Below are 22,776 nucleotides of genomic sequence, written 5' to 3'. Positions count from 1 at the left end.
TCTCATCTCATTAACTGTGCCATCCTAACACCACTGGATGGGAAAAGAATTGCCCACATATGAAATAAAATGAGTACTTTATATTTGATCTCTGCCACCTGAAGGACCAAAGGGTTCCACATTCCATGGGCTGACACCTGGAATGATTTCCCATCAAACACAGCACTTCTGCTTTAACCACAGGGCACATGTGGCCAATTCAAGGACTTTAACTTGTAAGAAATGGAAAGGATTCTGTTCTCATTATCCTTTTCTTTTATTGTTCAACAGGATCATATGAAAAGACCCAACAAATCTGGGAGTGGAGGGGACACTGGAGCTCACCTTCAGTGTCTGGTTAAATATGCAGAGCCCACAGAGCTTTGAGGAAGGAAAAATCTCACCATGAGCTTCCCAAAAGGTCCAAGGGAGGGGTGTCAGTGTTGTGAGTGGTATTTCATTTACAGCAAAAAGGTTTGACAAATGTTAGCTGGTATTTATCAGTAAGAATTTACCTTTCACTGGCATCTGATAAATCTTCAAAGTTTCTTTAATGTGACCAAGACTTGCAGCATCTGAGATGACCAGTATGACATTATCATCTTCTGAAATGGCATCTAGTTTACACATACAATTCTTAATGGGTTCTTTACTTCTTACATTGGCATTTCTGAAGAGTTTCCAGATTATTTTCAGCTCACTATTACTGTAGCAAGCTTTTCTCAAAATTCCTATAATTTAAAAAGTGGGGTGTAAGACTTATATACACACATGGTTTTGAATACAGTACTGTTCAACCACGCTGCAAACTTTCCACATTTACAAGATGGTAATTTAGGCCCTGATCCAATACCCACTGCAGGCAGTGAAAAGACTTCTATTGCTGTAAATGGCCCTTGGAAGAAGGCCTTATTTAAAATTTTTAATGTGTCCAAAATTTACTTTTCAACAGATAATTTTCCCCTTGTTATTAGTCCCAAATCAACCAGTGAGCTTGAATCCACTTTGAATAAAGCCATTTATTTTTCATTTTCAGATTTTTTAACCTTCCTCGATCAACTGGCATCTGAGATTCAGTTTAAACAACATAAAACTTCTTGCTGACAACAGACACCCTGGTAAGTGTAGACATTCCTGTACCTCAGAATGCTTTTACTGAACACAGGGATTCCATTTCTCAAGTTCTGCACCAGAGATACGATGATACTGATAAGTTAAGGGAGAGGAACAAAAGGTTCCTGATGAGATTACCCAAATCTTAAAGGTTCTTTAGGGAAAACAGGGAAGCAAGAAGTGGCCTCCATGACCTGGGCCTGCCTTTATCCAATGTGGACTTTTCTAACTGGCCTGATTTTAATAGGTCCAGAATATGGAATATCTCCCACTACTCCTCAGACATGGGTTTGGTTTGCTGAAGAGATTTGTCCTTTCTTGGTTTCATCATATCCAGAAGACTGTTTAAGCACGAAGCAGCTCTAATTGTTTCTGCATGTAACTGATGAGAATATCTTGTAATTACATCATTATCACACACGGCCCAGTGGCCTGAAGATGAAGCTTATTTTAAAAAATAGCAGAGTTGCTGTTACTTTTATCAGCCTTTAGACCTTCCCAAATTAAAGTGTCTCACAAAACCACAAAGAATTCCAAAAGCAGCTCGTCCTCACTTTGTTCAATGTGCCAACCACAGACTAAAAACCAAATTCATACAAGGTAGGTAACACATTAAAGAATAGGAGTGCAATCATTTGGCTTTTTGATACTTCCATGCAAACATGCACTGCATTCACTGAATTACTGTGCCAAGATATTCCCCAACTTCTCACAGCAACTGGTAGCAAATTAACACCTAATCCTGAGAAGGAACAAACCCCAATGAATGGGGCCACTATGCTCCACATAATTCCTTCCTGCCTTCCATAATGGCAGGAGAAGCTGCCTCCAGTTAAGTCCCAAATATCAGATGCCCCTTGTAGCTCCAGACGGGTCAGTGTGGCAGGACTACCGAATCAACAAAACTGAAGAAAAAATAACTTCTTTTAAATTCTCTCCCCGCCAGAAGGCTTTCTGCAGGTCTCTGGTGCATTCCTGATAACTCATTTATCCAGTGGAGAAATGAACCAATTATTCTAAAATATCCCTCCAGCATCCAAAGCTGGGAAAGTAAAAGGGTGGATCAGAAATCCCATCCTTCCCAATGAAACAACTGTTCTTACCCTGTGCTTTGGGCAGGATTTCAGCTCCACAGACAACACAATAAAGTCCTTTCCTGCAAGGCTGGTTGTGTGTTTCCTTCTAACAAAGCAATGCACAAAGGCATGTAAATACTGGTTTGCATACTCTAACTGTGCAGATTGGAACATTTAAATATAAATAAAATTAAATCTATTAAAATTGCTTCAGAGAAATACAGCACTTGAAATACTCAAAGGAATCTGGTCAATGTTTATCATTTGTATTAGTTAATAATTCAATATACAACATGCTAAAAATGCTTAACCTCACTTAAATAGAAACACTGTCATATAAAATATGAGGTATTTTATGGCCTAGAACACTGCAGGCTATCAATTTGTTGGGAATTTTGCAAAGGAGTCTGGGATGATTGGTGCCTGTTTCCCAGGAGAAACAAAGGTATCTGTTGAGCGTGAAAATCAGAGATCCGCAGATCAGGAAGAAACTATTTCATTGTATTATTTCACTTGAAAAATTAAATGATAAATCATTCTTAATTCCCTTGCACCTTAACATTCAGCAGCCACTCAGAACAGGTACTTTAATCCATGGATGTGGTACCTTTCTCTCTTGGGAGGAGCCACTTTGCCTAAGGGCAGCTTTCCTTCTCCTGCATCTCCTCTGAACTTTCAATCCTTGAATAAATTCAAGATTTTGTTATTATTTTAGGCAACAGAGATTATAGTGAGCAATTATATCAAAGTAGGAAAAGAATTTTCAATATTTTGGCCTTGATAGATGTGATAAATCCAAATAAATAACTCCAGGAAATTTGGTATATTGACCACATTTTGCAGGCTGGGCAGCATTTAATTCTGAGAATCACCATAAATATATTAACTATAAAGGATATCCTTACCTCTAAAATATCAAATAACACACTTATTAAAGAGAAAGATAAATTAAGAATGAATCTGCACCAAAAGAAACAGTCCACCCCTTACCTTCCAAACCCAGCAGAACACAAAGGGGTTTTATCCACCTGTTGATTTGAGTTTTTAGAGGATAGAAATTTTTTCAAGAAAACACGGTATCAAGTGATGTTTCAATACATATTTTTAAAATAATGGTTCATTTGATACAAAATGTAGGTGTTAGATGAGTGTGGTTTGACACAGAGCAGGCCTTGCCTTAAAGGATTTCTGATCAAAGGAAGAGGCACCACAAGATCAAGAAAGGAACAATCTGCTCCAGATAAGAAAAAGTAGATGGATTTTCTTCTTTTTTTTTTTTTTTTGAGTGTTATGGATTTAAAGACAGACAATCTTCTGAAAGACAAATAAGAGGCTGTGGCTGTGGGCCACTGGATGAGCAGACAAGTCACAAAGCTTAAGTGATTTCTGTTATCTATTTAGATACACAAAATGCAAAAAGTGGTTTGGTGCAGAAGATTTGCTTTAGGAAAACTGAGGATCAAGCCAATGCAGTCTGGGAAATGTGGCTGCAAAGCACCTGCCACAGCTGCCAGGACAGCTCTAGAGGCCAGTAACCAACAGTAACTTCATCATTATTTAAATAGAAATGAAGAATATTTATCCTTAGACATGGTCAGATGTTTTCAATACTGGAATTTCTGCCATCCCAACTAAACCAAAGCCATCAGTGAAATCCAGGAAACCTAAACCAAGGAAACTTGATCATCAATATTGCAAAAATGGAACCAAATGCCTCATGCCAAATACTGCCAATTAAAGAAATGCACGTGTTCTTGCCATTCTTGCAAACAGTGCCCAATTTCATAAAGGTGCATTTATTGTGTAAAGAAAGGGCACAATTTAAATCCTATTGATATGAGCACGTTCACACCTCTGTAGAGATGGGTTCAAAATGTTATTTAGATGAATTTCTGTGGAAAATAAACAGTTAATAACTGCATTTCTACTCTCAGACAAAAAATATCAATACCTATGAGCCAATCTTTAGATTGCAAAAATCCTGCATCTTCATATTAATCTAGGATGGCAATGAACAATCTTTTCTTGAGACGTCAATATGTTTTATTACAGAAAAATCCTGGCTGTTTTCATTGCAGTAAATGAAAGAAATACTTAAAATACTTCAAAAAAAAATAGACTGGGCAAGATTCAAAGACCTTTGTGTACAATTTACATTTTATATGTTACATGTAAAATGTGCTCATAGGACACAGAAATAATAACAGGTTTTGACACAAATAAACACAGAATCCAACCAACAGAAATTAGATCCTCTCATAAAAGGAAAACGTAAAGAAACCTCAAGTTTTTCTCTGAAGAAGCCTCTCATCCTCAACAAATATCAAAATGTGCACAGCTCCTGCTGGACATTTTGACGTAAGAAATTGGAATAAATCAAAGTACTGAAGAATACACCTGTTTTGGTATTTAGGCTCAATCTATTACTTGATCTGCAAAGATATTGTTCTATATGTTTTATTTAAAAAGAATGTTAACAAGTACAGAAACCCATCATTTGGTTAAATGGGTGTTTTGCTTTCTGAGGAAAACCACAATTATTTGACTGTATTTAATGGTGGATTAATTAAATCCATAATGGACAAACCAATAATTCCAAGTCAGATCCTACTTGGGTTTCCATTTAGATAGATCCTACTTGGGTTTCCATTTAGATATCCAGACATGATATCCTTTAGCCATGAAGTCAGGATGAAGAATCTTCATTGTATCTCTACAAAACTGCACATTGCAAAACTCTCCCAGCGAAAACCCAAAAATATAATGAGAAATGGAGCCTGAGGGTAGCTTCTGATCCATGAGGACAAGGAAGCTGTAGCTGCTCACCATGATTCCCACAGAAATTGTCACCTGGTGCCACTATTGCCCAGCAGAAAGGATGACACACCTTTATTTCGGGATCTGGAAAGGCTGATTTTCCTTTTAGGGGGGTCCATCCCCTGAGATCCTCCCTGCTCTGCTTCTGCTGCACCAGCCACCTCTACAGCATCAACTGCACTGTCCCTGCTCCTCTCATTTTCCATAATTCCATGGGGACTTCTCCTGCCAGCCTCAGTTTTTTCAGTCACGTTCAGTGTTTCTGCAGCGTTGATGGCAAAAAGATCAGCAGGGACTGTGGAGTTCCCACATTCCACCCAATTCCCAACAGCACAGCAGGCTGGAAGGTGGGGTTCAATTCTCTGTTCCTCTGGTTCTGCATCATCATAGAGTTCTGGGGTGAAGTAAATGCTCTCATCCTCATCCTCAGCCACATTTAATGCTGAAGGCTCAGCTCTCCCTGCTGCTGAAGGGAAATCCCTGCAGGGCTCAGCTGGAAGCTGGGGTTTATCAGGATGTCCTTCAGCAGCTGGAGCCTCAGCATTTTGAACTGAAAAATGAGTTGTTTCCAAACATGATTCTGGTCCGCTTGGTTTATGTTCTGCAATTAATGATGATTGGCATTGATTTAAATTATCACTAAGGTCACTAGGCCAATTCACATGCTCCTGTCTGCTGCTCACTGTGGCCCTGCAGTTCTTGGCCACAGGAGTTGAAGTCAGTGGTTTAGAGCAGCAATTCTCTTCCACAATATCAGCATTAGTCCATCCATTCATTTTTTCTGTCTCCATTTTAATTGCTGGCATTTTGGGGGAGGAGTCCATATGTTTCCTTCTTTGTTCTACATGGTGAGAATGGCTCTCTACATCAACTTTTTGGTCACCTGGGAAAAATCACAAAACAAATGAATTATATCTGATTTACAGCACGTTTAGCACATCAAAATCACCACTGTTTTAGGTTTACGGTGATTTTATAATACTCATTAAAAACAATAATACAAACAAAAGCCCAGAGGTTACAACTATCCTTGCACATGAATTGTCTTAATTAAATGAATAGATTAACAGGCATATAAAGGTAGACTATGACTGGATTTGAAATCTATAATATTTTATTATTGTGCTATTATCTTATTCACCTCTTTCTTGATTGAAATGAAATCGTAAGCTTTCCTAAAATTTAGGGATGGATTTTACTTGTGAAGCTGGAGCTAGAGGAGATCACGTGGAAGGTGTCTCACAGCAATGTCTAAACAAGAGATGTAGCTTGAACCAGGGCACTCAACTTGCAATAATGCTAATCTTGATGTGTTTCAAATATATTTTAAATTATATTCATAGTGTTCAATGGAAAAGGAAATTAAAATGAAAACATTTTTGATTGTACTATAAACTTATCAAACATTATTGTTTTCAGACAACCAGATGGAACGAGAATTAATTTCAGTCTGTTGAGCACAACTCATCCACATTTGTGAATAATTATCATTTTCCACTATAGCACTTCTGTAATTTTAAAAAACATTTGTTTCTTCCACAAAAGATGGAACTCCACATTTGAAATTGCCAATGGAAATGAACATACTTTGTTTCACTGTTGCCGTGCTGCAACTTGGCTGATCTGATGCTGTGGGATGAACTGAGCTGATGGCTGCAGTAAAATGAACTTCTGAGCCCAAATTCTGCCCCTGACTTTTAGCAGGAACATCTGGTGACAGATGAATGGTTGCCTCTTGCTGCGAGCCTTGTGACAGGTCCCTGGAATGGGAAGGGAATTCCCTGCCGTGCTCTGAGGAAGCATCCCCAGTCCCCTGGTTTCTGAGGGCAAACGCGTGCAGGGATTCCAGAGCGCTGCCGAAATTCCCATGGTGCTGGATCTGCTGACGGATCCACTTAGATAATCCTAGGGGAAAAAAAAAAATCTGACTCCAAAATGACAGCAGCTGTATCAGGTATTTCACATCAGTAAATAGCACCATAGAGTGAAAATATTTTTGTGTAGGTATAGCCTCAAAGATTTCACGAGTTTGCTCATGAAACTACAACAATGCAATTCCTCCTTTCCAGGGCTGGAAATGGCAGTATCCTGATAAGCAACAGTAAAAATATCCTTCTTTTTGTATTAAGAGCCTTTTCCTTTTTCACTAGTCTTTTTGTTAGGGTCAAACTGCTGCCTTGCATAAACATCATTATATTTCTTTGATGCCTGGGTGTTCATTCTGCTTGTTATCATGAATTATTTAAAAGCAACCTTCACAGAGTACAGCTATTTATTATCATATTAACAGGGTCTGATAAAAATTTGAATATAATGAAGCTTTTTACAACTTTGTTTCAGGTTAAGTAACAGTAACTCAGAAAGAATCACAACTGCTCCACGGTTACAATATAATAAAACCTGCTCCTATCAAAAGAATATTTAAAATTCTCAAATACGAGATGTCTTGAGCATAACAGCTTTTTAGATAATGTTGGAGCACACAAGGGTGAAGCGAAAACTGACTTCCTCAGTTTTAGAAAGTGGTTTTGAACCCATTTAAAAATCCTTTCAATATCAATTAAAAACCCCAAAAAAACCCAAACCCACAACAGAGAACTTCATTCTTCTGTGAAGTTTTACTTTTTAGAGAAAGGAATCTTACCAAGTGTTGAACATAGAGATTAATTGTGTTCCTATATGAATTATCTGTGCTTACTCCAATAATTTCAATGTATTTTTAGTACAAACACATCAGAGAAGGAGCTGGACTCAACTGCAGCAGCTGAGCTCCACCTGCTGACTACGCCCAGCATGGGCTGAGTGAGCTCAGCTCTGCCCAGCAAAAAGGGCAGGAACAGAGGTAAGAACTCATTCCCAAGCAGTTTATTTCCTAATTTTTAGTTATTTTTTCAGGCTGTATGCAGCACATGTTTTGTTTTACTTCATCTGCATTTATTTCTACCCAGTATAAAACTATAAACAGAAAACCCTTGTTGTATATTGAATATTCAGCAGTTCAATTTCTGTTCCTTGGCTGTGGTACATTCTGACCCCTCCTACTCACCTGTATTTGTACAATCATATTACTGTAATTCTGAGTTGTCAGTATTCTTCAATATTAGGAAGTTTCCCCAAAAGATTTTACCCCTTACCAGTTATGTATTTAGTGGGGTTATTCCTGAAGCGGTCGTCAACTAAAATAAGAGCCCCCCAGTCATTCCTGTGCCTTATACACCTAAAAGTGAGGGGGGGAAAAAAAAAAAGAGTGTTTACGTAATTAGAGGGCCCACAGCAAAAATCTGTGGGAATTAGGAAACAGGGATTGCAGTAAATCAGCTGGAACATGCAAAATTATACAGGAAGTGCATTTCTACTGTATGCACCAAAAATTGTTATGGATGCCATAGAAGCTTAATTTTCTTTCAACTGATGAATTTACTACATGAAAACAGTTAAATTAAAAAAAAAAAAAGCACACAAATATTCAACAGCCAATCAAACCACATCATTTGTTTTCCACTCATAACTGGGCAGTGTAAATATTACAGACATTCCTGCCAGCTTAGTGGAATGTTCTGGTTTTATCAAAATCCTCCTCATACACCTTCATCCTTCCCCACATCTCAGGTCAGCAAGGGCTTTGGCTCCTGGTTTTATAAGGAATTTGTACTTTTGTGTCAGAATGGAAGTCTATTTTCTCCATTTTAGACCATTCAAATGATAAATTGTACAATAAGCAATTGTCACTAAAACTTGATTTAAATTCAAGCTGATTTCACAGTTATTATTTCACTATTGGTATTCCACAACTGAGCTTTTTCTTAAGAAATTTTAATTAATGCTCTTCTATTCCAAAGAGGAATTTAAGAAATCAGACCTGTAACAACAAGAACCCACAATGAGATTTCCTAATGTTTCAATTTCTCTCAGTTTTCTCTCTAAGCCTTCATTTATGTCATCACATTTGCATTAGGACTAATTCAAACAAGAAGAGCTTTCCAGCTGATGTTTCTGTGGCTCTGCATATCTATGACAGAGGCACAGCACCTATGACAGATATGGATGACAGTTCTAATCTTTATTTCTATGATAAATTTTGTTGAAGGAGGATGAATTAATTCTACCCTGTTAATAACATTTGGGAGAATTTTTCCATCTAGGAAAGGGAAGTTATACCACTACTTCTAAATCTGGGAAGAGATCAGTGAGCACAATAATTGAATTGACCTTTTGCAAAGGTCTGAAAAACCCCACTGCTATTTCTCCCCTTCAAAAATACTTGTAGGCTAAATATCAAACAACTGTTCTGAGCCCACTGACAGTGTGAACAATCAGTGTATTGGAAAAGTCCTAAGGATTTTCATTTGCTTTAAAGCTCAAGAACTATTTGTCTCTGCTTATGCTTTTTTCCCCTGTATATCTGGACTATGAGCAATAAAACTTCAACCAAATTGAAGTGGATTCTGAATGTAAAACAAAATCTCTGAATTATAACAACGTTCAAATACACAACAGGCTGAAAAGCAGGGAGTTGTCAACACAGAACAGCTCAAGAGACAAAATCTGCAATATGAGGGGTTTGGCCTTATTTATCCCCTTTGTCCTAAAAGTGGGGAATAAATCCTTAAAGATTTCCCCAAAAATACCTTCTACAAATTTATATAGTTTTAGTTATGTTTATCTCACCTTCCCAGGGCTTGGTTAAGAGCTCTGTAAGCTTGAATTTCATACCACTGACTCCCTGATAAAAGGCCTCTTGTACTTTTGTGCTGGTCATTGTACTTCCTCTTCAATTCAACCTAAGAAAGAAAACATAAAATATTGGGTTTATTAATTATGTTGAAAAAGAGATATTCTAAAAAGGGAAAACAAGCAAACATTGATTAAATAAGAGAATATATAAATCTTGCTTTGGTGTTTCAGCTCTGTATTTTGTACACTAACCAATTCTGGCTTCTAAAATTGCTCTTAGCTGTAATCTGCTCCAATAATTTAAATGTATTGACATGAGCACCACACACTCATTTAATCTGTGCCAGCAAGAGAAGGACAAACTGTTCACACAGGCAAAAAACCCCAAACCATCTGGTGCAGGTAGATGGACTCCAAACCCCATTTTATTGGCCCTTCTGGAAGGAAATGACCCACTGGAGATCTCCATCCTTCCCTTTATCACAAAACTGACTCCTCATCTAGAGCTGGGACCAGACCCTACTTTTCCCAAGTGAGGGTTAAGCAAATACAACTTTTCTTCGTCTACAGAAGCTGAGAAAGCTTTAGAGACAGAGTGGCCTCTCCCAATGACCAGAAGTCAGCAACACCAAACCTAATTCCCAGCTTGGCATCACCTCCTGTGGTTTGGAAATCTTTTACCAGAGAAAGAGGCAGCCAAGGCCTGCAGGCCATGGGGAGATCAGGCAGGGAAAAACGTTCTCCTTTTTAAAAAACACATCCCTGATGCTTCAAAATCTTGGGAACCAGCTGCCCAAGAAATCCCTGCCTCTCCTTCCCAGTCTGATGGATAACCACACACACCGTGCCTGGTCTGAACTGGAACAATGTGCATTAGAACATTACATATATCAAAAAGATTTATCATTACTATTCAGCAAGATTTTTTTTTTTTTAACAAACATAAAACTACACCAAAAAGGGTCTTTCTGTTGCTCTTTTGTACAGTATTAACCTTTCTAAACTGACAAGTGAAAGGACACGCTTCAGGAGAGAAAACAGCAGACTTCTAACCTCTTCTGACAGGTAACTTTCAAGTTGCATTTGGATAAGAAATTTTATTTTATGTACTTATGCCCTTTAAATTGCCTGTCAAATTTACAAATTCAATCTTTACAGCCAGAAAGTAAATTCAGTTTGATTTCACAGATTTAATATTTGCTCCAGTCACTCAGAATTTACTGACTGGCATGTGAGGTTTCCTTTGTAATTTTCCAAACAGAAGATTATTTCTTCTGAATGGTTTATGAACATTAAAACCATTCCTCAAAAAGGAACTTGAGTTTATCTGTGCATTTCTACAAACTGAAATACTACCTGGAGAAAGAAAAGGGTACTGCTCACCCTTGGAAATGAGGAACGATGTTGGAAAAGTTCACTGAAGCCTTCAAAACATAACCATTGACAATATATTCCTGTATGTGTTTTGCACTTGTCTTCTAGTCCTGGTAAGTTTTATAACAATTTCATTTTTTGAAGAATTTTGTTATCAGTAAGATTATGGCCATTTGGAACAAATGGAGGTTCATCAGCCTCTTGCAGACTGTGCAAACAGTATTGGAATAAGTGGTCCTGTGTCTTATGCTGAAAAAATGACATTATTTTTAAATATGTGCATAAACGGACTGGAGTAGCAGTAAAATGCAAACCAGTCAGATCATCTAAATAAAATACATTACTTTCACACTCTTCTAATACATGTCAGTGCTATCAAGTGTTTATTGCTTGTATGCACACCACCAATGACATTTCATTGCTCAAATCATATAAAACCCATTTTTTAATATAAAACCCCATGAGTTTGGGGTTTTTTTAACCCCAATCCCTTGCTCTAAGTGTGTAACATGTCTTTAAAACTCCCATATATTAATTTTGAAAGGGTTACCAGAAAACAACCATTCTATTTTGTCACTGCAGTGCTCCTGTCTCAGCAGGAGCTGATGACAACCTGCATTGCTGTGAGTTCAGTCTGCATGGGGAGGCTGCTGCAGGTAAAAGGCCAGGGCCTGTCATTTTAATGCAATCAGAATCTATTTCATTGTGGAACTGCTGCATTCCCCCCCCATCAACCCCACGCCAGATTCAAGCTGACATGTTACATATGTGAAAAAGCCAGTGCCTCCTGCTAGCAAATATGCACAATGTGCAGGAAACCACAGGCTAGAAGGGATTAGTTAAAATGTCAAAAGACAGCCTTTTACTTTTACCTGTTCATCCTTAAAAACATCCTCCCAGCTCTCAGGCAGGATTTGCAGACAAAGAGCTGCACAAGGCCCCTGGCAAGCTCTGCCATCCTGTAGCTGTCACCCAGATTAGGCTTTGATCTGTCTGGGAGGTCATGGGCACAGCCATGTTCACTCAAATCTCCCCACGTTCTACCTGCAAACCTCTCCTGCTTTTAATGCTTAATTAGTTCGACATCTTTCACTCTGGAATATTAACTGGGAAATAGCAGTGAAAATAGATAAATGCCATGAACCTTTTTTTTTTTTTTTTAAAGGCTTGGAAAGATACTTGGAGGCAGTTTGTGCTACAACTCAAAAGGATTTTCCAGTGTATTTTTTCAAACAAAATTAGCAACAGAGGTTTTTCTCCAATGACAACAACATTAAACGACATTTGTTACATTCAATTTTAAAATAAGTTACCTGTAGTGATATTCTTTCACGTGAAGAAACTCAGACTTATTCAGGATTCAAGTGATATATAAATACATAAATTGATTTACATTTTGTTGACCATGGATAATATGAGTTAGTTCATGGCACAAAGCTGAGAGAAGTAACTCAAAAACTACAGCTTGGTTTTGTTTCCCAAAATAACCTGCAAATTCACACACAGAACCTGCAGCCTTTTAGCAACACACCAGGCTCAACCAGGTTTATTCAGAATTAACAGTCTTTAACAGCAAGGTATACAAATATAGATCTATTATGGACTAATTGTTTCTAAAGAAAAATTAATCTGAATACTGTGAACTGATTTATCACTGCCAGTACTACGACATGAAGGTTGAAGGGACTAAGTCCATTTGTTTATTTTGTGCCATTTAAATCAGCAAAATAAACTGTGTTTGCTATTACTTCAACTGGCAAAGTTTTGAGGGGTATTTTTAACACATTACTCCATTGAACCAAATGCAAACTTTGCTTTTTAAGAACAAATATAAGTAACAGTTTAGAAATTTTTTTGAACAAGTCAGGCCTATTCTTTACAGAACATGACCTCACAAACATCTCCAACTGCCTCCTGTTTTCTCTGGTAGGTTAAAGGAAGAGAAAACAGCTGGAAAAGGCCAATAAAGCTGGGCCTGTGTCACTGCATGGCCACAGGCAGAGGTGGCACATCCACACCTGGATCAGCCCATGCCCTTCCCTCCCCAAAACTCTCCTCCACGGAAAGAAAAACTAGAAAATGAACAGAAATGCTTTCTGCCATTCCACTAACTTGTTTCTCTGGTTTTATGAGAGGAAAAATAGTAATAAAAACAAAGACCATTGCTCACATCATCCAAAAAAATTGTTAAAAGCCACATTCATGTTTAACATCTACTAATTCCCAACGTCTTAAAAACAAACAAGCAGAAAAAATACCAGGTGGTCACTCCCTGCTTCCACCCCAAAAAAGACATTTAAATGTTTTTTAAGCAAATCTCCCATCCTAAAAACCTCACGTGTCCACTTAGAGCCTCTCTTCCACCTGAAATAGCAATAATTAGGATTTTTCAGGAACACGCTTGCCATCTACTTTCCTCCTGACGAATGCCAAGGAACCATAAAAGTTTGTGAGTAGAGGAAAGTTAAGACATGAAAACCCATTTCTTTTCTTTTACATCTGAAAATTCTTTTATAGAAGCAGCATTAAACAGTGCAGCATTTCACTCACTTCAAAAGCAGTAACAAGGGCTGTGAGGCTTAAGACAAATAATGCACACGTAAAGGCCTGGGTGAGTCACAGAACAAGCTTCAAACATCCTCACTCCTCACAGACCCACTCAAAGCTGTCTCTAAACACAGTATTTCCATTTATTAACCCACAGGAAAAAGATATTATGGCAGGATTTTATCTTTAAATGCTCCAAGTATTCCAAGTGCAGTATTAATACATAAATAATAAGGAATAAGAAAATGCTTATTAGCTGTATTTTACCAAACTAGAATCTGTAGATTACAGTAATTTATTAAGGTCATTCTAATGAGTTCATATACCTAAATCAGGTCACTAGACACAAATATAACACTTTTATTTTCACAGATAAATACTGCATTTCCTTATGAAACATCAACAACCCCCCCAAACTGTGAATGAGACATGATCAATACTTTGTACTGCTCAATTATCCTCAGGATGCTGTTACACAGAAATTGTTCAAGTGACCTTTTCTGCCTGAAAATTTCTATGTGCACTTATAAAAATTGCCTTCCTTGGGTAACACTGAATAAAAAAAGGAAGCAATCCAGATCTCAGACTTGCTCTGTCTCACAGGGGACATGCAAAGATATTGGGATTGAACAGTGCAACGTGAATGGAGATATAATCCAAAATTACTGTGATTAAAAACATGGCACAAAAGTGGCAAATAAACTATACATGGGAAAACACTGCTGGCTTGCTTCCCCATAACCCAAAAGCTTAAATATGAGATATGACTTCAAGATAAGGGCAAACAAGCCAAAGACAAAGCCCTGTCCATCAGAAGTGGCCAGTCCCATCTCCCAGGGCAGCCAAGCAGCATTTCCTGCTTTGCGCAAAGCTCAATTCCTCTTATCCTGAACTCACCAGGTATTTCATGGCCATATCCTGCCCGGTATTCTGACTCTGAATCCCAGTCTGGGAGAGATGGGAAGCTTATGTAACACTGCAAGCACCGAACACTTTTAGTATTGTCAGCTACACTGTGCGGCATCCCCAGATTCGGGGGTTTTTGGGTTTGACAAAGCTCGTGGCACATTCACCCCAGGCCCATCTACTCATCTCAGCCTCACAGGCTTTGAGGGGCTGTGAACAAGTGACTTGATTAAAATCTAATGCAACCAAAACTCCGCTCTGAAGAGAAAATTCAATCCATTTCCAGTGAAGCAGAAGTGAAAAAAATCCAGGAGGTTCCCTTGAGGTCCAACACTGGTGCCTGTGCTCCGCATGCTGCGGCCGAGCTGGAGTGTGAGTGTCACTCATCCCTACAAATCCCCACGGTGAGAGCTTCACTCTCACAGCTTTCAACACACTCTGACAGCAAAGGAAAAACTTAAAGGTCACCACTACTTGCTAAGGACAAGATAAACACAAGAAAATCACTTGGAAATTTTTTGTATGGATTGGAAAAGTGAACTATTAAACGCAAAGGGAAAGTTTTGATTTGTAGGATTATTTAACTTCGGGATATATTCAGGGATGATTTTGTGATCTGGGCCAACATATTGACATTAGCCTGGCACCAGCAGAACAGAAATGCCATCCACTTGTCTTACCTGTCACACTGAACTCACATGTCCCCATTCCCAGCCACAGGAACGCTGTGCTCCACAGGATCTTACAGCTGCTCCCACAAATTCAGTCTCTCAAATAGTTTTGTTTTCTTAATTAACACAATTTCTGTTGGATGCAAGAAGAGTGTGGATGGCTTGGACTGTTTATGACCACTGTTATTTGCAGAAAAGTGGGAACTTTTAAGGGCTTTTAAGGTATCTCAGTGCTACCACAGCACCCATGAAAGTTTCAGAAATGGTTTTCTGCTCCCCACTTTCTATTTGTAATTTTTCTCACAGTACTGGAATAAAGAAGAGATTAAAAGTCTTCTATCTCTAAAAAATTCTTAACTTCACAGGGAATTTTCTACTAAATATAACACAACAATGACCTCCCCATAAAATGTAATTTTCTGTACCAGTTTGCCCGTATTTTTTATTAAGAAGTGAAAATACATTTTTAAGTGGTGCAAAAGCAAGAGGAAATTAATACAGTGCAAGGGATGTTTCTCAACTCTGGTTTAGCATAATAATAATTTAATTAAATCAAATATTAAAATAACAATTTTCTTAGAAATCTTGCTTTTCCTAGAATACGGTAAATAAGAAATTAATTATTTCAGCAACCACTTATGTAGCACAAGTTTCTTTCTCCTTTCAAGGGACACAAAGCATATAGGCTTAAAAACTGCCACAAGGACTAGAAATTCAATATTGAAACATGCCATTATTCTGAAATGATAGAAATATCTCGATTTGTTGAGATAGGAGAAGAAGAAACTTCAGCCAAAAAGCTGCAAAATTTTTGTATCATTAAGTTACATAAACCCCAGAAAATTGTAATTGAAGTGATGTTTTCCTTCATGTTACAAGTTACGATACTGGAAACAACAAAGGAAACATTCCCCCTATGGCAGCCATGGGAAATAATTCCCATTAAAGGCAAACTTGAGCAATGCCACTGCTCAGAACTCCCAGCCTTACCAAGTTTATTTGCCCTGCACCTCTGCTGATGTGAAAGAGTCTGACTTTCTGCATTTTCTGCTGTATTTTGGTCAAGTTCTCCTGGCTGCTCCATGATTAATTCACTCTACTGTAGCAGGATCAAAAGCATCTGGAGAGGTGGAAGTGCAGAAATGCTCTCTGGGATGGGGAGCTCAGTGCCTGCACTTCAGAGCTGCCCATTATCAACATTTCGGAGAGAGCTGCTTTAGTTTCAGCTCCCCAAGGTAAGAACAGTAAATTATGACTTGAACTAAACAAGTCACACTTGGCTCCAAAATCAGATTTTCCTACCTCTACTTTCAGGTCCCAGAGGTGGGCAGAGGAAATCCTGGTCACAGCCAAAGAAGTCATTTTTGGCTCTGAAATAAATTTTCCTGCTTCACTTGAGCCAAACTCTACCATTGAGAGCACCAGTGCTTTGAGCAATCCTTGAACATTTCTTTTATATTATTTTGTTTTAGCAACTTGATTCTTCAGCAATATGAAACCCTTTGCAATAACACAGAATTAGGGGTTTGGCCTCTTTCTTCAATCAGTTTTGTTTCTAATCAGGTCTGCTTCTGAACCTGAATCACTTCTTTCTCCCTAACACTGACAAAGTGTTTTAGATTCTTCTCTTTGTGAAACCCAGTGAACCTAAGACACAGTGTGCCTAAAATGTTGAGGTGAAACTAAATTACTCTCTTTAAAACCTCCACAGAAAATACTGTAACTTATAAAAGCACACAGTTACTTAAGGAATCCAAATGTTTGCCATTTAATACCAGGATCTGTGGCATATATTTAGCACAAACATATGGAAAAACTAAAATTGGATATTATTCATCACACTTGACAATGAGTTTCTTGCCCAAGATTGATGTCTGGATCCAAAATACTACACTTCAAAATATCTAAGAGAAGTTAATTAAGAGTATGTTAGCATCAGATAACACATATGTGGGATTATACATCTCTTGCTGTCACATTATTTATGTTCTCTAATATTACAGCTCACTGCTATTCAATCAAGTTACAAATCATAAAACATATTTAGAAAGCAGGTTGATCACAGACAAGTCATATTAGTGGAGATGAGCCAACATCAAACTGCCAACATAAAATATCGGTCTCCAAAGGTACAATTCCACAAACCCTGCTGGTTGTGCTCAGTCCTGGGAGTATTAAAGGGATTACTCACACAAGTAAAAGCTCTGTGCAGGAGTAAGGGGTTATGGAATTGAGGCTTAAGAGGACTTTTATTAACCCAAAAAGCAGACATTCAAGTGTTTTTTCATGTAGAAGCTGAGCACTTTTTAGTGATTTAAACCAATCCCAGAAGGATATAATTCATGGATATTCCAAGGGAATTGTTAATCACTTGCATTTCCTATTTTTAAAGGAATGTCATTATTAATCATCTTATCAGTTTCCTTCTCTGGTACCTCTACTGAGCACCTATTGCTGTGTGAGAGCCACAGATGGACCTGTGTGCAGCATTTTCTGTGTAAATCCAACCTGACTTGTGTCACTGCATTTTGAATTTTACATCTGCTGAAAACTCAAGTCCCTCTCCAAAAGTTCCAGGGTTTACCCAGTTTTCAGCTTCACCTACAAAATCCAAAGAAACACCAACCAACTGTATCACAACAGCAAAAGTTGTAACTATCCTGTAAACTTTTAACTGCTGCATTTGGGAATTCCAAGTCCTTTCCTGAGCAGAAAAAGATGCTTCATCTTCCAATTTTCATTTATATTTCTACAAAGGTACTAATAACCTTCTTCAGCGTGACCCTCCTTCACTTTATCCTTCTTGCAACTCAACTGGTAAAACAAATGGGCATTAATCCAGAATTTTTGGGGATCTGATAAACCTAAAACCTTGAGCAAAACAAAACCCTGTTCAATATAAAGATGTTTAAAATAAAAACCATTTCCTCCAGCATCCTGCAAGGAGCTCTGCCATGCAGCAGCTCTGCAAATCTCATGCTGAGAGACTGGTGCCTGCCCTTCTCTCATCCAGAATTGATCACTGCAGAGCTTTGGGCATTCCCATCTCTAAATAGACACACTCAAACCTTGAGCTGCTTGCAATTTGGCAGCTACTGTTTCTAGCCCTACTGAAAAATTTAGGGATTTTCTTCAGTCTAATTTAAAAAAATAGTTCAACAGAACTCTGATTTTTAAAATATAGGTATCTGAAATGGGCTGTACTGCCTGTGATTCTGTTATATGAAATATTTGGTTGAACTCAAGGTAAAATCAAAACATAATCCACTGTGAAGATAATTCATCCATGACACATTCTTTTCTATCTAATTTTGTATCATTTAAAACCCAAAACCACTGACTTTCAGGAAATCATTTGGCATTAATGGTAAAGTTCCAGCCATAAAACAGACAAAGGATTTCCAAAATACCATGTCAGCATATGCCCCTAAAACACAGCACTTCTAACTCTAAAAAGAGTGCAGAGTAGCCTTTGAATGGGAATGTTTTTACACTACAGTACAGTGCATTATATTTCAGAAGGACAAAAAACGTTGTGGCTGAATAAGTGCTCCAAGGAATTCTGCACACATTGGAAGAACGCTGCACTAACACAACCTCCCTGGTCCTTGTAGGATGTGGGTTTTTCCCAGCAAGGCTGGAATTAGGCACATGCTGCAGACAACAAAGAAGCCTTTGCTTATTCACTTAAGCTCAGAACACATCTCTCAAACCAAAGCTGACTCTGTTTGGCCTTTCAAGTGCGAACCTATCATTTTCCTGTTTGATTTGGCATTAGTCAGAACCAGAATCCAGCTGCTCATGATATTTATTTATTCTCTGATTCTTCACTTTGTATCTTGGCTTCACAGAGTGATCCCAAAAGCTTGCAAAGGAACACACAGGACAGAGTAGTGACAGTGACTGGGAGTAGTGGCAGCAGCTCAGTGGCACAGACCACTAGGAGGAAGTGGTATTACAAACTAGCCAATAATAAACCTTTTTTTCAGTAAGCAGAAAGCCTAGAAAAATACTTTTCTATATATTTATTGGCTTTCTTTTCCTTTCAGCTATGAAGTGCCTGCTCTAATGGAACATCATCTGTCTGTCAGACAAGCCCTGCTCAAGTCAAAAGGAAGGAAGTGTTGAGGTGGGCAATTACACAGCAGTGCAACAGGATGCTGCTTTCACCACCTCCTGAAAAACACAAATAGTTTTAAATTTATTTAACTGGAGCCATTTCCAAATGCTGTTTTTACAAGGCGCTTACAAGTTTCTGCCTAAAGTTACACAAAGCTTGAATATTCCAAATAGTGCTGTCCTCAGTATCCAGGAAGAGTTTATGTTATGTTGAGGTGAAACTAAATTACTCTCTTTAAAACCTCCACAGAAAATACTGTAACTTATAAAAGCACACAGTTACTTAAGGAATCCAAATGTTTGCCATTTAATACCAGGATCTGTGGCATATATTTAGCCATATATTAGCTGGCTCCTGGCACTGCCTGCTGCTTGCCAGGCATGCCAAGGGGAGCCCAGGGAGAGAACACAGACAGCAGATACTTGGGTAGAGCTGAATTTCACATTTACATTCATAATAAAATTATCCATGCTTTCATTTCTAAGGGTCACTCACCCTGATTTTCTCCTCTCCTCTCATCCCACCCAGTGGTATTTCTCACCAACGCACCCCTATGAAATGTTCTTGCCAGAAGGGCAAGATCCCTCACAAAAATTGCAAGCTAATAAAGCAGCACAAGCTTGGAAAAGGTTTCCAGTTCCACTCTGTGCTGAAGTGGGGACATATAATTACACTAAACAAGGCAATGAGATTAGAAAGGTGAGATACTGCAAGCAGTGGGACATACACAGTCATATTGTAAAATAAAAACATAATTAAACAATCTTTATCTTTGCACCTGTTTTCTGCAATAACCTGCCTTATTTAAAGCAGTATTTAAAGCTGCTCCTCCTCTTACCTGTGCAAGGTAACTCAAAGAATTCAAATGGCATTGAGACAAGTTCAAGGGTGCACATAGAGGAAAAGTATGTTGTGCATATTTAGAGTTTTAAATATGATATAAAGCGCAACTCTGGTGTCCCACCTGAAGGTCCTTCACGTTTGGAAAGGGGATTCCGATAGTCACAACTGCCCTGGCATTCTCATCACAGAAATCCAGCCCCTCACTGACCTTCCCTCTGCACACAGCTATCAGGAGAGCTCCATCTGCAACAGGACAGGAGCACACAGATTATTCCAGGGAGGAGCTGAGGATCAGGAGAAGCTTTCACAAAAATATTTCAAAGAGCTAAACTTAATATAGCATAATATACTGGCTGGAAAAGGTGAGTGGCTATAAAAATAGAGACTTGTTAGAAGGATGAGATTATCTCCAGTTTGATCAATAATATTCTGATTTTGACTATCAAATAGCAAAATAATTTTACATTATATAATACAGTGGTAATAAATATGCCAGAACAATGTGCATCTACAACAAAATGTTAAATGTTAAACCTTGAATTTTACTTGAAGAGTCTGCATCAACTATTCTGAACGTCTGAAAAATGTACCTTTTTCTCCTTTACTTTTGATTGCATCATAGTAGATTTTCAGCAGCTCATCAAAGTCACTCTTGGCCCCTCCCTGGGGCTCTGCAATGACTGTTTTAACATCCTCCAGGTTTCTCCACAAGCCAGTGTGCATCCAACGATCCTTTAACTTGTCCAGCATCTGAAAACCAACAGAAAAATCCATGCCAACCCCTTGGAACTGCTCAAATAAAGCAAACAAACATATTTCTTTCAGTAAAGTTATATTATTCAGCTTTTGAATTTGTAAATACAAGTTTTCCTACCATGCACAGAAACTCAGCTGTGCAGCACCTGGGAAACAGGGGGGGCACTTATTTTGCTAATTAGAAATAATGCAAATTTTGAGTTATCAAAGCAAAACTCTCTAAACCTATGACAGTGGCCACTAAAGAGCATCTTGTGGTATTCCTCAAAGCAGAGGAATGTTATCCGAAAAAAATGGAAGTTACCTGTTTCTCTGATTACCAAGAGATCCATAAGTAAGATCAGGAACAAATTCCAAATTAATTTGAAACAAGCCTTTATATCTTAAATTTCCAAAACATTTCAATTTTTGAAAATTTACATAGAGAAGTTGGGGGAAGAAATATTGATGTAGGATTTATCAGCCTCTCTGCTTCTTGAAGAGCTCATCAGCTTTGTTACACCTACCAAACTCTGAACTGTGCACATTTCACTCCAAACCAGAACATGTTCAATTCTTGCAAGCAAATAAACATGTTCCACATCTAATGCAAATAGTGAAAATGTGTGCTGCATTATAAAAATCAAAGGCTAAAATTAACACAGAGCCTGAAGTCAGCTAGGTGGGGGTCATTTAGCAAATGCATCCATTTCTACAATGAGTTCTATCAAGTCAGGGAGCAAACAAGTCCCTCCTTCAGCTGCACAGCACTGCCTTTGAGACAAGAGCAAGGCAAGCAACACATTCCAGAGTGAACCAAGGAGATCTGGTTCAATGGACAGGATTAAATCCTTTCTTTCACCCTTTTGCTGTTCAGTGATCTTTAGCATGTTACTGACTCAGTGCAGTTACTGAGGTTCATATACAGAGGTTTAAATTCACAGATTCTTCAGTAAGGGCTGTGCTCTTAATGTGTCTGCACTTCCCTCAACTCCCCTCCTGAAGACTTTTCCATATTTTGCTCCAGGCTACATAAACTCTCCATCTGGAACCTGCACTTGCCCTGGTGCATTCCTCCAAAAGCCACAGCATCCCTTCACTGCAGCCCACTTGTTTCCAGTGCACTCCAGCCAAGATCTCAGGATCTTGAAAGGGTAATTGTTACAAAAATAATCTGTCCCACATCCAAATACACAGTTGAAGTGCTACTGTGAAGCAGAACTAATGACAACTAATTGTTGTCACATTTGAAAATTTATAGGAAACTGGTTACAAGGCCCTTCGCATTTTTCATGTCCTCAGCATTAAAGATTTGAACTCATTCTCTGACATTAAGAATTTGGATGGGTTCCTCACAAGAGGGGACAAATAGTCTGCTATTCTGCATTTTCCCTGCTTTGCCCCAGCCTCTGCTCAGGGAATTACTCTTGCTTTACTACTGATGTGACACCATTAGCAAGCAAGCATAGAGAGAGTAAGTAATGAGTAGTAGGAACAGTTTCCCCCCACACACAGCTGTAACTGCAGAATAAATCATCTCTGCTAAATGTGTCTGTGCTCCTGTTTGTCCCCTTCCCTCCCAGCTCTGTCATTTCCTGGCAGCATCCTGTCTGTAATCTCTTTTTCTACAAAGGTTGTAATACTGTGACTGAGCAATGAGCGTCCATCTTGCCATCCCAGCCTGCCACTGTGGCCTCAGTTCTTGGATGTGATGTGGAGATAATTCTGGGAAAGCAAAGAATCAAACATATTACAGCTCTAAGTACATCCATTTGGGATCTGCCAGGGCCTGTAACATCATTAACTTCCCAGATTTCATTCCTCCTCCTGTGGAACTGGGGGCTGCCTGGGCCCCCACTCAGCAATCCCTGCTGAGCTGGCTCCTGGCACTGCCTGCTGCTTGCCAGGCATGCCAAGGGGA

The 22,776-nt window shown here is 38.6% G+C and overlaps 1 protein-coding gene across 2 annotated transcripts in view; it reads right to left on the bottom strand.

The window, feature by feature from the left end:
* Positions 1 to 978: 978 nt before the first annotated feature.
* The window catches only part of BRIP1 (BRCA1 interacting helicase 1), a 50,903-nt gene continuing 29,105 nt past the window's right edge, over positions 979 to 22,776 (bottom strand). For both annotated transcript variants that reach the window (XM_042026412.1, XM_042026414.1), the window contains exons 15-20: positions 20,711 to 20,870; positions 20,242 to 20,363; positions 9,654 to 9,766; positions 8,120 to 8,202; positions 6,573 to 6,890; positions 979 to 5,868 (exon numbers count right to left, since the gene is read on the bottom strand). In XM_042026412.1, coding sequence (XP_041882346.1) covers positions 5,015 to 5,868; positions 6,573 to 6,890; positions 8,120 to 8,202; positions 9,654 to 9,766; positions 20,242 to 20,363; positions 20,711 to 20,870 — 1,650 coding nt within the window. In that variant the 3' untranslated portion in view covers positions 979 to 5,014. The remainder of the gene's footprint in view (positions 5,869 to 6,572; positions 6,891 to 8,119; positions 8,203 to 9,653; positions 9,767 to 20,241; positions 20,364 to 20,710; positions 20,871 to 22,776) is intronic.

This window comes from Corvus kubaryi, unplaced genomic scaffold (assembly GCF_017639235.1).
Source record: "Corvus kubaryi isolate FWS band 111438036 unplaced genomic scaffold, C.kubaryi_AGA036_p1.0 37284, whole genome shotgun sequence".
In the NCBI taxonomy this organism is placed as follows: Eukaryota; Metazoa; Chordata; class Aves; order Passeriformes; family Corvidae; genus Corvus; species Corvus kubaryi.
Note: the sequence above shows the minus strand (reverse complement) of the source record. Positions and strands in the feature narration are given on the sequence as shown.